The following is a 15977-nucleotide window of genomic DNA, read 5'->3' on the forward strand; positions in this document are numbered from 1 at the left end:
ACCACCACCAAGAAACGCCTTAACACCTCCCTCTGCAATGACATCAACCCATCAACACAAACATACCCAGTTTCCGATGACCAATAAGATCACGACTCAGACTCTTCCCCCTTCATACACTCCGTCTGAAAACCAAACTCAAACCCGCAGTTGAACACAACAGTCTAAAAACCAAACCCAAGTGAAACTTCGACGATCGATGTCTGTAAATGGTTGTTGGGGGATAAAGCTCGATCGATGTCTGTAAACGTTTGTTGTATGTATGTGTTTTTTGTATATGATCAAAGTCGAAATCTGCAAAATCCTTGAAGAACAAACATGTCGAATCCGAGTTCTTGAGTTCTTGAACATTTGGGTTCATGTTTTTCAGATCTCTTGTGTTCATCTTCATTTTGGTTCATATGACGTGTGTTTTTATGTAAAATCGGGTGTGTGTTTATGTTTAAGAACAAACTGAGAATGGATCAGTCGGAGAAGGGGAATGTCGGTAGTAGTGAGAGAAAGCATAGAAATCTGGGGAAGAAGAGAGAGAGAGAGAGAGAGAGAGAGAGAGAGAGAGAGAGAGAGATAGGAGCCCTTGCCTATTAAATTTTATTTATTAAAAAAAAAAGTAATAGAAACCTTATAAATGGTCACTGGGTAGTGAAATGACAAAAATGCCCCTTACTTAATGGCTAAATGGTAACGGAGTGAGCCGGAAGGACCAAATGTTAAAAGTTTTGAAACCACGGGGACCGATCCGTGAGGTTTTTGTAAATTAGGGACCAAACTTCAGATTTTGTGAAACCACAGGGACCATTTTTGAAGTTTTGTCTTTATTTTTTTAAGGTTTTTTTTCATACAAATATCTAAAAACTCAACCTTCTTGCTCTCCTCCCCTTCTCTATGATCTTTCGCCTGTCACCTCCCGTGATCTCCTCCACTTCTCCAACGTTAAATTTACTAATTTTTCGTTAAGGAAATTTCATCTTGTTAAATTATACAAGTCACACACTTTATTTGTAGTTGTTACTATTTATGTTGGTTTTTGTTATTTTCTGTTATCATTTTATACAAATGGAGAAATTAAATGTCATCTTGGTAAGAAAAAAAAAAGGATAAAATATGAATTCGTTACTTGTTATTCTTAATTCTACTCCACAATATAATATGAATATGTAGAACCTCTCAAAATTTCAACAGTTTAAGGCGTCATTACTTCTTTTTAGCATATATCAACATGTCTTAATTTGTAAGATCATTAAAACTATTAAAAGCTTAATGTCTTAACCTTGATACTGCCTTTTCCAATATTTACGTGACATTGAAATAGATTTGCTTCTTTAATCCAATGTCTACTTCATAATCATACTGCAAAAACAAACAAAAACAGAAACAAAAATGGGAAAAAGAATTCGATCATTCTTCCATAGATTGAGTTCCACTTGGAGCTTTAGAACCTTTCTTCTTCATCTTCTTCCTTCCTTTCTTTCCATTTTCACTCTTTCTTGCAGGTTTCTCAATTACAGGCTGTGTGCTTTGTAAATGTTGGTGTAAGGCTGCCAATGGGTCAGCTTTGAAAACAGGATCATTCAGAACTGTTTTCAATTGATTCGCCTCTTTCATTCTGATCAAAACAACAAATTAATCACAAGAAATATGCAAAAAAAAGGTTTAAAATCATGACACTTACACAAGTTTTTGCCTTGATTTACTTGTGACTTTGAAATCAGAGGTTGTTGGTTGCTTTGAAGGCTCAATTTCGGGTAAGAACTCTGCCAGGGAAGAGAGATTGTATGCTTTCAGTTTCTTTTCTCTTGGTCTAAGTTTCTTCTTCTGATACAGAGGAAGAATTGAGTTTCTTTTAGCATCTCAAGCTCTATCAATGGCTTTCAGTATTGTCAGAGTTTTAAGACAAACAAATGAATTCAGGAAACTGACCTTGATTGTCTTTTGAGCACCTAAAGCAACTGTATCTCTAACCTCTGCAAGATCAGAATCGATTAACAATTTGAATTCAAAGAGACAATGCCTGGAAGTATAATGGTTTACAGATAAAAAGAAGACAAAGTAGATCGATCAAGTTCATCATGAATGGAATCTGTTACGAAGCTAACTGATCAACAATGTGGTTTGAGAATCTTATCAACATGGTCAAAGGGATCAAAGCATTAGACAATCCTTTCTAAGAAGTAGAAATTCTGATGCAGAATATACAACTTTCATTGCAGGATATACATTTGGAAAAATAAAAAATGAACTACCTACATTATGATACCACCGATTGGAATCTCCACAATACAATCAGTGTATGTTCATCCACAAGTAAATCTAATGTTCATTAAGCGAACTATGTCAAGCAATTGCAATGGCAAAAATATCTACCAAGGGTTTTCCGAGCGGAAGAACGAAGTTGAAGTAGTAACACTTACTTGCATAAAACTCAAGTTTCTTCTCAAATTTCCGATCAGCATGCTTGGATTCATCCTTTCTGAGAAACGATCATTTGTTTAGAATACAAATTGAAAGAAGCTTATAGCATATCAATAATGGATTGGACTTGTACGACGCGAAATTACTTACTTCGAGCTCGTCTTTCCCATCCTGGAGATTTAGAAATGCGTCGATGATCTTCTCAAAAGTAGATGTAATGCAAAAAATCACGAGCAGATAGCAGATGCTCTTGTAAAACCCTAAATTTCGCCGGAAGAAGAAAGACGTCAGTTATGTCAATGGTGGCTTGTGAAATATTTGACGACCCTTCTGTAATTGGCATTTTAACTTCATACTGGACCTACAATCTTAAGCCCAAATCAACCTGGGCCTACTTTTATTTTTTAGTTTTTTAAAAAACCTTGGGTTGTATTTACAAAAGCTTTTATATAATTGCATTAAAAAGGCATAAAAGACTTTCACACGCATCAAATAATAATGAACGCTAATATAAAAGTAGTGTTTAAAATATCATTAGCACCATATTGACACCTCTAATTAATTACATGTTTTAATTGAGATTATAATAATCATCAGGTATAATAAACTGATGTATTTACAATGTGAGACATTTTACTTCAATTTCACAAGGCACGTCTTTTTCTTCATAGAAAGAAATTCACATTTGATTAATTTAATATTAGTATTTGTTTTGCAACCTTCTAATGAAAGCCTCTTTAATTTGAAGTATTACTTAAGATAATGACAATCTTTATTATTATTATTATAAGAGTTATATATTATTTTATAGACAATGACAATAACAGTATGTGGTGTTTGTAATGTGGCAGAAGAAACTGATGATCACATCCTTGCAACATGCACATTGGCAAGGACAGTATTACAATCTATTATTCATTGGTGTGGACTACCGGAGAAGGAATTTCATTCGGTTTTGAATATCATTGATTATGCTACCAAATGGGGTAGCTGCCTTAAAAAGAAAAGAATTCTAACTGTGATATTATTCGGGACCATATGGAGTTTCTGGAAAACCCGGAATGATAGAATTTTAAAAAAAACGGAAGCAAACTTGGAGAGGATTGTGGTTGCTGTAAAGTCATTATCTTATGTTTGGGTTAAGCATAGAGGTAATAGAGATAATTTAGATTGGAACTTATGGAGCTTATCTCCTCTCCTCTCTAATTGATACACTGTAATTTCCATCCTTGCTAGCTGCTTGCTAGAGGGGTAGTTTTTTCATTAATAATATATATATTGCCGGTTCAAAAAAAAAAAGTTATCTTTAACAATATACTTGTCGTTATTTTTAACAAAATAATTTTAATTAGACATAACACGCGAGAAGTCATCTAGTAATAGTAAACCACAAAACGCACTTCCGGCCATCAATATGGAGATAAGATAGCATGTGTTAGGAAAATGAAAACACATACATATCTTCCTCCAACTGGATACCATACGAATGTTAAAAGTTATAAGTCATCAATATAGTCAGGACTTTAGCATCTTATCCTAGGGGTGGCAATTGTTGACACGACACGACAAAAATACACGACATGAAACGAAATTGGGACGAAACTGAAATTCGAATTCATGTTCATGTCGTGTTCGCTTTTAAATTCCTACAAGAAATTGGCACGATTTAATATTTATTTGTCGTGTTTTTCGTGTTATGTATGATTAAATATTAATTAAATAAACTAATTTTTTATTATGTTATCTTTGTCGTGTTTTGTCTTTTTTAATCGGTTCGTTTTCGGGTTGGTTAAAAAAAACACGACATCGTGTCGTGTCGTGTTCGTGTTACATAAAACTTTGTCTTGTCGTGTCGTGTCGTGTCAGACAAAAACACGACACGATGACCCGATTTGCCACCCCTATCTTATCCTAAGCACTTAGAATACCAAAAATATTTAATAAATTTATGTAGTGATTATATACGATCCAATTGGAAAAGAGAATATTATTGTCGTTCAAAATCCTCTATAATCATCACTACAAGTAGTGGTGGAGCTACATGAGAATTGAGGGTACTATAGCATCCCAAAAAATATTTTATATATAAAAATAAATTTTTTGTAAACGTGTTCTATGTTATTGTACCCCCAAGTAAAGATAAAGAGACTGTACCATGTTTTAATGTCTAAGATTGGATAACTACATAAAATATATCTTTTATGGTTGTTATAATAAGTATAGAGATAATAAGTTGTGAAATAGCACAGATGATCAAGTTTTAAACTATTGTTTCGTCACTTTTATTTAGAAAGATGAGTTTCTACAAGTTCTTGGTGACGATATCATTGATCGATTTCAAGACATGAAGCGTTGGCGGATTCAATTGTAATTTTTGCTTAAATTATATTCTTTCCGATTTACGACTTCAAATCAGTGGTGGAGTCTGACTCAAAGCAAATGGGTATTCCAATTTTTTTTCCGGGGTATCACCGCAACGGCTGAGCATGGGGCGGGTCGGGTCAGTTTTGATCTAAAACCGAACCCAAAACCGACAGCCTCGGTTTTGAAACTTTTAAAACTGAATCGAACCCAAACCCATCGGATCGGTGTTTCGGTTTTCAGTTTGTACTTGGGTCTCCCGGTTTGGTTTTGGTTTTAAACCCAAACTTTAATCGAATCCTTAGCTAACCTCAAGTCTTATTATATAAACATGAAGTTGAAGTATCTTTTGATACTTGAATCAATGTGAGACTCAAAGTAGATATCAAATGAAGCATGGGGATAACAAGTTTATATAATAGATGAAAATAAATGAGTTTACATGTGTTTGCGACGTGGGATAGAATAGCTGGGACAATATAAAAATAGAATAGCTGGAAAAATAAAAGAAATGTAAACAAAGGATTTGTAATGAGCAAGAGTTGATCCTAAGACTTTTGTTTCAATAAAGCAACACCTTACCTAATAGACTAGTTGTTTGTTTGTACTATAAGTGAAGGGGTGCGTGTATATACACTACATAAAACAAAATTATTCTAAAAAAATTACACTATCAAAATTTTTTGAAGGGGTATCCTGCGTTACCCGAGGATAGGGTTGCACAAAAAAACCGATTCAGGATCCAAACCGGTCACTAAACCGGTAAACCGGTTCACTACGAACCGGTCCACCAGGAACCGAATCGATTGAAGAACTGAACCGCCGGTTTGCACCCGTTCGAGATTTTAGACATTGAAACCGGTTTAATAACCGTGAACCGGTTTAGAACCGGTAGTCAAACCGATCGAACCGTTTTAGAACCGATTGAACCGGTTTAGATAGGTTCGAGTTTTTCTAAGACGGAACCGGTTTGAACCGAACCGGTTTAGTGAACCGATTCGGTTTGAAAAAAAAAACCGGTTTGTTCACCCCTACCCCAGGATACTCCTTGGATCCGCCCTTACTTCAAATACTAAGAAACTTTGTGTATTTACTATTTTAAATCTTGATAATATTAAAACCCTATATCAAAATTTATGACTCTGCCATTCAATACAAACATAATGTAATTCATAAATGTTATATCTCACATTCACTAAAAAAATATTAATTTCTATAAATATATGATCCAATTCGAAGAGAGAATCTAAATCCCAATATATAACAAATAATACAAAACAAATATATTGACAATCTCATCACCACAACATAAAACAATGACACGTGAATGGAGACAATCTTCACATGTGTCTTTAATCATTAAAGATTAGAGGCTTCAAACAACTTATTTTGATATACTAGTCAATATCTGGACTATCATCATATCCATGGTCAGATATTTCTAACGACCTAGAATATAAAAAAGAGATGGCCATATACGATATGGTCGCATGAATATATTAGATATAAATAGCATAAATTTAGCAATCATTGCTAACTACAAGCACAATTCACAATAATATACGTATCGATTAGTAGGGTGAACCCAACCCGTAATCCAATACGAAATAAACGAGTTTCGGTTGAGATTTCTGACCCATCAATCCATTTCTTTTATGCGATGGAATATGTTAACTGTTTGGATTCGCGGGCCAACCCACCAACCCGATTATATATATATATATATATATATATATATATATATATATATATATAGAGAGAGAGAGAGAGAGAGAGTTATGTTCCAGTGAGAACATTTTTCCCGTGAGAACATTTGAGAACAAATTTAAACCACTCATTTATATTATTGAAAATTTAAAGTTTAAACTAAAAAAAACCTCACCTAGATCGTATCATTTACCCAAACCACCCCACTAAGATCTGATACTCTCTCCCATTTTCTCCTATCTTATATGAAGGACCACCGTGGGAATCATCGAACTGTCGACGGAACCATTGGACCATGGCCGCCTGAACCACTGGCTTCCCGCTTTTTCACTCGCTGAAGATCGTCTTGTTCACCACCTCCATCCAGCTGTACTTCTCCGGTTGAAAGCCAACTCCTACCGTCGAAAGCCACCTCCCACCGTATGAAACCACCTCCCTCTGTCTCTCATCTTCCTGAACCACCTATCTCCGTCTATCCTCATCACGAACCATCTCCCTCCGCCTCTCCTCCCCGACGAAAAGGTTTTTCAGCCTCGTTTCACTAATCACCAGTTCCGAAGCTTCGATTTCACCAGATCTAAAGCAGAAAGCCAACATATGTAGTGGCGTGCGGCGGTGCTGGAGTTATTGCTAACCGCTTGGTTGGTTCTGAAGCTGTCGATGTCTCCGGTTAAGTTGTTGAATTACTGTGTCGCTTTCTACAAAGATACAATTGGAGCCGAGGAGATTAATCACATTAGTCATTCGAATAGAAAGGCTGATCAGGAGCTTCCACTTCTTCTCTCTGCTAAGATTAAGCTCAATTCCTCTAGTATTCTCGTTTCTGACATCTCAGATGATTCTAATACTACTCTGTGAGTATTATATTTCTTCTTATATTAGATTATTATCAAATATTACTTATGGTTAATATCATGATTTGCTATGCATTTTCTAAGATCTGAGGATAAAGATCAGGGGCAGAACTCAATAGGGACATAGGGCTATGGCCCTCTCTTGTTTTTTAGCTTCTAAGTAATTATATGATACTAATTTTAACCCTAGAAATAAGAAAAAGAGAATATATTTTGGTTCCTTATTTTGGAGCAGGCATCGAATATATTTGGTAATTGTCCTCTATTCCTTACACATATTTGTTCTTATGAGTTATGAATGACGTCAAATACATACTTGCTGGATGATTAGTGATTATTGTTGTTATTGTTGCTTCATTACTCTTTCATTTGGGGTAATTAACTTCTATCTTGTTTCATATAATATCATAGACATTGTGATAGCTTATAGATTTTTTGAACACCAAGTGTTCGATGAAATGCCTCAATGAAAAAACCTCCAGAAATAAATCAAGAATAAGGTGGTGTATTTATTGTTGCAGTCTGTAGGTGCTTGTTGATGGTTTTTTTTGCTGAAACAACATCATCTTGATGTCTCTGTTTAATTGCCTTTGTTTTTTTTATTGGACTTCATTTCCCCAAACACATTCAACAACTTAAATGTTTGGTTGTTGAGATTATAAACTGGATTTTATATTCTTGCACAGTTTCCCCAAACATATCTTGATATCTTTGTTTAATTTGCCTTTGTGTAGGACTCGAAAGAGGTGACTTAAAGAGCTTAATGGGTTAAGTTGGCAACTTAACCCTAATAAGTATGAAAGTGACATTTTATTTGAAAATCCTTTACTTTGAACCCTCATTAAGCCAAACATTAAGGCCCTTAGGTTAAATTGAATTTCACATCTCTATAGCCTAATAAGTAACCAACAATCATATTAAAAGTGATAAACTTAAGGCTTAACCATTAATTCCTTAATAGAACACCAAAAATGATTTAGAAGATATTATGATCAATTTTCCCAAATCTGTCCTCCAACTTCTAAAATCTGTGCAAGTCAATACGAACATCTAAAAATCATAAGACTTAGTTTTCTGGAAATATTAGTGTGTCTACTTTCTTGAAACTTTGAATCACATTTCGAAATTCCAACTCCTTGAGGGGTAAAATTGGAAATCTTCTCAGGCTGGTCCATGCTGTCACAGATTTCATGCAATGTCTTCAAAAAATCATAATAAATTCATCAGAACTCCAAATGCCAAAATTCCAAATCCTATAGTTAGATATGGATGTATAGTTTCCAACATATAAAGGGCCTGATGTAATTCTTAGTAGATTGATACAGTTTATTCCAAGAGTGTTGAGTGGTCCAAAAAATGACAGCTAAAAGTTACCAACTTGTAAATTTAATATAAAATAAGCCAAAAATCATTAGAATGAGATCTTTATATTTCTGAAAATATAAAAGGGGGAAATTTACCAATATAATTTTATCAAAATTTAAAAATGGATTGAAAGGTAAGAAAACATATCCCAAACAGAGGACTACAATCAAAGAGAAAATAAGGAAATATGTACATAAGTTTTATAAGATTAATACAACAAACACAAGCTAAATAATGTTATAATTTTTGTGTAGGTTCTCGGAAAGGAAATGATCCATCTTGCTCATGCTAGCTAATTTTCAAGATCAAGGAGGTGAGTACTAACTCTCCTATTATGTAGGCATTACTTGTTTTATGTTATTGTTCATAGATACCCTAATAACATGTGATTATGTGTATCTAATCACATATGATTTATGTGGCTAAGATTCTTTTCGCGTTCTCGATTCAATAATCGTTTTTTTCCACTTTAATCATATGTGATTAAATATATTTAATCAAATGTGATTATATGTTTCTAATAATATATGATTTTATTTGGAAAAAACAAATCTTGTCTATTTAAATCATATGTGATTAGATACATACAATCACATGTAATTATATACGAACGCGAAAAAAAATATTTATCCAAATTAATCATATGTGATTAAATACATATAATCACATGGGATTATATGAATCTAATCACATATGATTTATGTGGAGATAATTCATTTTTGCTTTGTCGATTCAATAGTTGTTCTCATGTATTTTATCACATGTGATTATATGTATAATCGTATGTGATTAAGTACATGAGCACAACTATTTAATCGAGAAGGAAAAAATAAATCTTGTCCACCTCAAATCATATGTGATTATATACATATAATCACATGTGATTAATTACACAAAAGAAATTATTCAGTCGAAACCGCAAAAATAAATATTGTCCATGTAAATCATATGTGATTAAATACATATAATCACATGTGATTATATGTATCCAATCAAATATGATTTATGTGGATGAGATTCATTGTCACATTCTCGATTCAATAATTGTTCTTTGTCCACTGTAATCATATGTGATTAAATACATATAATCATATGTGATTATATATATTTAGTCACATATGATTTATACGGACAAAAAATAATGACGTCTATATAAATCATATGTGATTAGATACATATAATCACATATGATTATACACACAAGAACAACTATTGAATCGAGAACACAAAGATAAATATTGTCCACATATATCATATGTGATTAAATACATATACTCACATGTGATTATATGTATCTAATCACATAGAATTTATGTGGAAAATATTTATTTTCACGTTCTTGATTCAGTTGTTTTTCTTGTGTGCTTAATTACATGAGGTTATATGTATCTAATTAAATATGATTTATATGGACAATATTCATTTTCACATTCTTGTTCAATAGTTGTTCTTGTACATTTAGTCACATATGATTTCTGTACACATGATTCATTTTCTCATTTTTGATTAAATAGTTTTTCTTTTTCCACATTAATCATATGTGATTAATACATAAAATCACATATGATTAAATACATAAGAAAAAATATTGAATCATGAATATTATCAATAAAAATCATACGCGATTTGATACATATAATCACATGTGATTAAGTACATGAGTACAACTATTGAATTGAAAAAGAAATAATGAATCTTGTCCACATTAATCATATGTGATTAAATACATATAATCACATATGATTAAATATATTAGAACAATTATTGAATCGACGCAAGAATATATATTTTCCATATGAATCATATGTGATTAAATAAATATAATCACATGTGATTAAATACACAAAAACAACTATTCAATCAACACGTGAAAACAAATATTGACCATGTAAATTATATGTGATTAAATGCATATAATCACATGTGATTTGATACATGATGCCAATTATTAAATCGAAAACACGAAAATAAATACGGCCCACGTAAATAATATTTTATTAAATACATTTAATCACGTGTAATTATATGTATCTAATCACATATGATTTACGTGGACAATATTCATTTTTGCATTCTCGATTCACTAGTTTTTCACATGTATTTAATCACATGTGATTATATGTATTTAATAACATATAAATCATATATGATTCGATACATATAATCACATGCGACTCGATACATATAATCACATGTGATTATATACACGAGAAAAACTACTGAATCAAAAACACAATAACAAATATTTGTAGGTTGGGGTGGGGGTGGTGGCGGCGGGTGGTGGATGCAGGGTGGTTGTGATGGGTGGTGTGTGGTGTGTGGTGATGGGTGATGGTGGGTGGGTGGGTGGTTGCAAGTGGTGGTGATAGTGATGGGTGGTGTGTGGGTATGGGTGGTGGTGGCGGGTGGTGTTAGGTGGGTGGTGACGGGTGGTGGTGGTAGTTGTTGTGGGTGGTGGTGGTGGTGGGTGGTGGGTAGTGATGGGTGGTGGGTGGTGGTTAGTGGTGGTGGGTAGTGATGGGTGGCGGTGGCGGGTGGTGGTTGGTGGTGGTGGTGGTGGCGGGTGGTGGTGGTGGTGGGTGGTGGGTAGTGATGGGTGGTGGGTAGTTATGGGTGGTGGTGATGGGTGGTAGGTAGTGGTTGTTGGTGGTGGTGGTGGGTGGTGGTCGTGGTGGGTGGGTGGTGGGTGGTGGCGGGTGGTGGTTGGTGGTGGGTAGTGATGGGTGGTGGGTAGTGGTTGGTGGTGGTGGGTGGTTATGGGTGGTGGTGATGCGTGGTAGGTAGTGGTTGTTGGTGGTGGTGGCGGGCGGTGGTAATGGGTGGTGGAGGTGGGTGGTAGCGGGGAGTGGTGGTGGTTGGGTGGTGGTGGTGGTGGTGGTGGCGGGTGGTGGTTGTTGATGGTGGTGGTGGTGCTGGGTGGTGAGTAGTGATGGGTGGTGGGTGGTGGTGGTGGTGGTTAGTGATGGGTGGTGGTGGCGGGTGGTGGTGGTGGATAGTGGTTGGTGGTGGTGGGTGTGATGGGTGGTGGTGGTGGCGGATGGGGGTGATGGGTGGTAAGTAGTGGTTGTGGGTGGTGGTGGCAGGCGGTGGTGATGGGTGGTGGAGGTGGGTGGTGGTGGTGGTTGGGTGCTGATGGTGGTGGGTGGTGATGATGGTGGCGGGTGGTGGTTGGTGGTGGGTAGTGATGGGTGGTTGGTGGTGGGTGGTGGTTGGTGGTGGTGGTTAGTGATGGGTGGTGGTTGGTGGTGGTAGTTAGTGATGGGTGGTGGTGGTGGTAGGTGGTGTTGGTTGGGTGGTGAGTGGTGTTAGTTAGTGGGTTTTTTAATTGTTTGTAACTATTTTTTGATTTATATGAATATTATTTTATAATTTTAATTAAAAAAATTGTGTGGTCCAAATTTGTTCTCAAATGTTCTCGCGATAAGAAATGTTTTCGATTGAACGATCCCCTATATATATATATATATATATATATATATATATATATATATATATATATATATATATATATATATATATATATATATATATATATATATATATATATATATATATATATATATAATGGAAGTATTTTTCCTTTCACCACATTTATTTGAAACTCCCATGACTTTTCAATTTCTTTCTAATAATGATTATAAGTTGGTTAATAAGATTAAATAAATATCAAACCTAAAGTATAGTCATATATAAACTAAATATCAATATTAAAATAATATCTTTACTTCTACTTATAAAGTTATGTTATTTAACTTTTAACATATTATCCTTAATTTATTAGTTTTAATATATTGTTGGATGTAAACCATTATCATTTTAAAGCTACAAATTTTGAACAATTTGTATAAAATACTTAAATTATAAATTTAAATATAACATTACATGATCAACTTAAATATTAATTTTAGTTTAACTTAAACAACCCAAATAATATTTTGTAAATAGTTAAAAGTGATAAATTGTATCGTCTTTCTAATAATGATTATATGTTGGTTAATAAGGTTAAATAAATATCAAAACTAAAGTGTAATCATAAATACACTAAATTTCAATATTAAAATAATATATTTACTTCTACTTATAAAGTTATGTTTAACTTTTAACATATTATACTTAATTTATTAGATTTAGTATGTTGTTGTATGTAAACCATTATCAATTTAAAGCTACAACTTTTGAATAGTTTGGACAAAATACTTAAATTGTTAATTTAAATATAACATTAGAGTGTCAAATTAAATATAAATTTCAATTCCACTTAAAAAAGTCAATGAATATTTTGTGAATAGTTAAAAGTGATAAATTGTAGTGCTAAATGCAAAAACTAAATTATAATCTCAATTTAACTAAAATATTTTCTAAAGATATTTGTATAATCATTAAAAGTTTTCAAATAAGTATCTTAAAATAACTTACAACAACAATAGTTAAAAATAACTCTATATAAATGATTATATTGTTACCTTTTAAAAAAAACAATGTTTGATGTTTTAAATAATTATAATGATATAAATTAAAACATTAAGCAAATAAATTTTAAAAAATTAATTTAAAATAACAATAAATATAAATAATATTAAACCATATATTATTTAATTTTATTCATGAATAACTCGCGGGTAGAAGTCATTCAAACGGTTGAGATTATGCAGTTATAATAGATGTATATATATTATCTTATAATTCAAAATAATCAATATATTATATAAATTTAGTATACGAATTATTATATCAAATTTAACAACAACGTTATTGTTATATTAAAAAAACATATATTTATAAGATTTCAACTATATAGGTGTTTCTGCGCAACACACGGGCATTCGCCTAGTGTGTGTGTGTGTATATATATATATATATATATATATATATATATATATATATATATATATATATATATATATAATGAATTGTTAGCTTAAATATTATATTCACAGTTTAATAAACCTATTAATTCACAAATTTGGAGTTTTGTGCAACAATTATACAAACTAATACATTTTTATATATTTATGCTAGAAAAAAAAACACTAAAAAAAATTAACACAAACATTCATATTTTAACACAAAATTCATAAAAAAATCACAAGTTAATACAGATAATTCATAGCTTAATACATTTAATTCACGGTTTAATACACAAATTCACAGTTTAATAAAATGTATAATAATGCATTGTCAGCTTAAATACTATATTCACAGTTTAATAAACCTATTAATTCACTAATTTTGAGTTTTAAGCAACAATTATAAAAACTAATACATTCTTACATATATATGCCACAAAAACATGCTAACAATAAAATTAATACAAACATTTATATTTTAACACAAAATTCATAAAAAACCACAGATTAATATAACCGATTCATAACTTAATACATTTAATTCACAGTTTAATGCACAAATTCATAGTTTAATAAAATACATTCACATGTCAAAACTTACACCTGGTGATGATTGGAGCCTTGGAGGTTGTATTAGATATCAGTTCGATACTCATCACAATTCACACCTTAAAAAACCTAAATTTACATTATTTGATAAAAGAATATAATAAAAACACATTCTAAATTCATATTAAACTTATAAAAATCCATGCATTTAATGTTTATAACTTATAAAAAAAATCTTTTAATCATAGCTAAAACTTATAAAAGATCATGCATTCATAACTTAATACTTATAAAAAAATCATGCATTCACAACTAACCGTGGATTCACAACTTAATATTTTATGCAGATATTATAACAAATAAGAAAACAAACTTAGATTCATAACATAATAATAGTGGATTTACAGCTTAATAACAATGAATTCATTTCTTCGTAGTTGTTAAAACAAATATTAAAAATAGTAAACAACAGAAAATAAATTAAAACATCAAATTCACAGTTTAACATAAGAAAAAACAATCAAATAAAAAATTGAAATACCTGATGCAAATATGGTGTTGTTTCACTAAAGATCAGAGAGAAAAAGATGAAGCTGAGTTGGCGGTGCTACACCGGAGCGGCAAGGCAGTAGTTGTGGTGGCAGTTGACATTGATCTCAGATCTAGTCCGTCAATATCATCAGAAGTCGTAGATCTGAAGGCATAAATCATAGATCCATAAGCGAAAATCATAGATCTGCTGCCGGAAATCATAGATCTAACGCCAGAGATCATAGATCTGGACTGAACTGCTTCAGATCTGATGAAAACAAAGGATTTTGGAGGTTGAAGACATACATCTATGGTTGGTGGAGGTGATGGTGGACCAGATCTGGTGGTCTTTCATGGAGATCGAGAGAAAAAAAGATGGAGGCGAGATGAAGATGTGTCATCAGAGCTCACAGATCTGAACATCAGAGGTGGCGAAAATCAGTGGTGGAGTAGATTTGATGTGGTGGTGGAGTAGAGCTAGACTTGAAATGCATCAAACACACCAGATCTGATGCAGATCTGGTGGTGTTTCACCAAAAAAATGAAGAAAAAAGATGATGCTGGAATATAATGGTGACGATGGCCGGAACCGACGTCGGTCAACGGCGGCGGCACCAGTATGTGGTGGAAATGGTGGTAGCTGATGATGACAGATGGAGGGTTTGTGTTTGAGCTTTTGAAGGTGAGTGGGAGTGTTTGGATGGAAGAAAAATAACCCATATCTTATTTTGTAGTTTAAGTTTTCATTTTGATGTTAAGTTAAAAATTAGAAGTTCTTAGGGTTCTTAACCTTTAGGGGTTCTCATTTGAACATTTACCTATATATATATATATATATATATATATATATATATATATATATATATATATATATATATATATATATATATATATACACTAAATTTCTATTGGTGCATTCTAGCACACAATAAATGTAAGAAAACACATTAACCTAGCCCTATATATATATATATATATATATATATATATATATATATATATATATATATAGGGCTAGGTTAATGTGTTTTCTTACATTTATTGTGTGCTAGAATGCACCAATACAAATTTAGTAAAAATTAAATAATTATTTAATTAAATAAAGATATATATTAAATGATTTCCATAATTGTATGTATATTAAATGATATCCATAATTATAAGTCTCTTTTTATGGAAACTAATTAAATTTATCATTAATGTCAGCAATAACATTATTTCAGAATGATTTCGCATCTAAGATTTTATGTATGTGTTTTTGTTTCAACACTCACTCACTTAAAATACAATAAAATTGCATTGAATATAAAGAATGAGAGTGTATTCTACTAGAATACCCTATTATTCTGCT

The 15977-nt window shown here is 32.5% G+C and overlaps 1 protein-coding gene across 1 annotated transcript; it reads right to left on the reverse strand.

Moving 5' to 3' along the window:
• Positions 1–1282: 1282 nt before the first annotated feature.
• On the reverse strand, positions 1283–2734 carry LOC145115793 (ribosome biogenesis protein). The gene is made up of 5 exons (XM_079052149.1): positions 2563–2734; positions 2412–2470; positions 1921–1964; positions 1673–1815; positions 1283–1606 (listed from the first exon to the last, which is right to left on the reverse strand). Exons 1-5 carry the CDS (start codon positions 2580–2582, stop codon positions 1399–1401), a joined length of 474 nt encoding a protein of 157 aa, XP_078908275.1. The 5' UTR covers positions 2583–2734; the 3' UTR covers positions 1283–1398.
• Positions 2735–15977: the final 13243 nt, after the last annotated feature.

The sequence above is a fragment of the Lactuca virosa genome, chromosome 5 (assembly GCF_052849685.1).
Source record: "Lactuca virosa cultivar CGN04683 chromosome 5, Lactuca_virosa_CGN04683_v6, whole genome shotgun sequence".
Taxonomy (NCBI): Eukaryota; Viridiplantae; Streptophyta; class Magnoliopsida; order Asterales; family Asteraceae; genus Lactuca; species Lactuca virosa.

Bases quoted from the DNA above. Each gene is read 5' to 3' on its own strand.
- LOC145115793 (XM_079052149.1), bottom strand. From the start codon at position 2,582: ATGGGAAAGACGAGCTCGAA. The intron at 1,965-2,411 runs GTAAGTGTTACT...CTGATCTTGCAG, and splicing joins GAAACTTGAGTTTTATGCAA to AGGTTAGAGATACAGTTGCT. The intron at 1,607-1,672 runs GTAAGTGTCATG...TGTTTTGATCAG, and splicing joins AAATCAAGGCAAAAACTTGT to AATGAAAGAGGCGAATCAAT.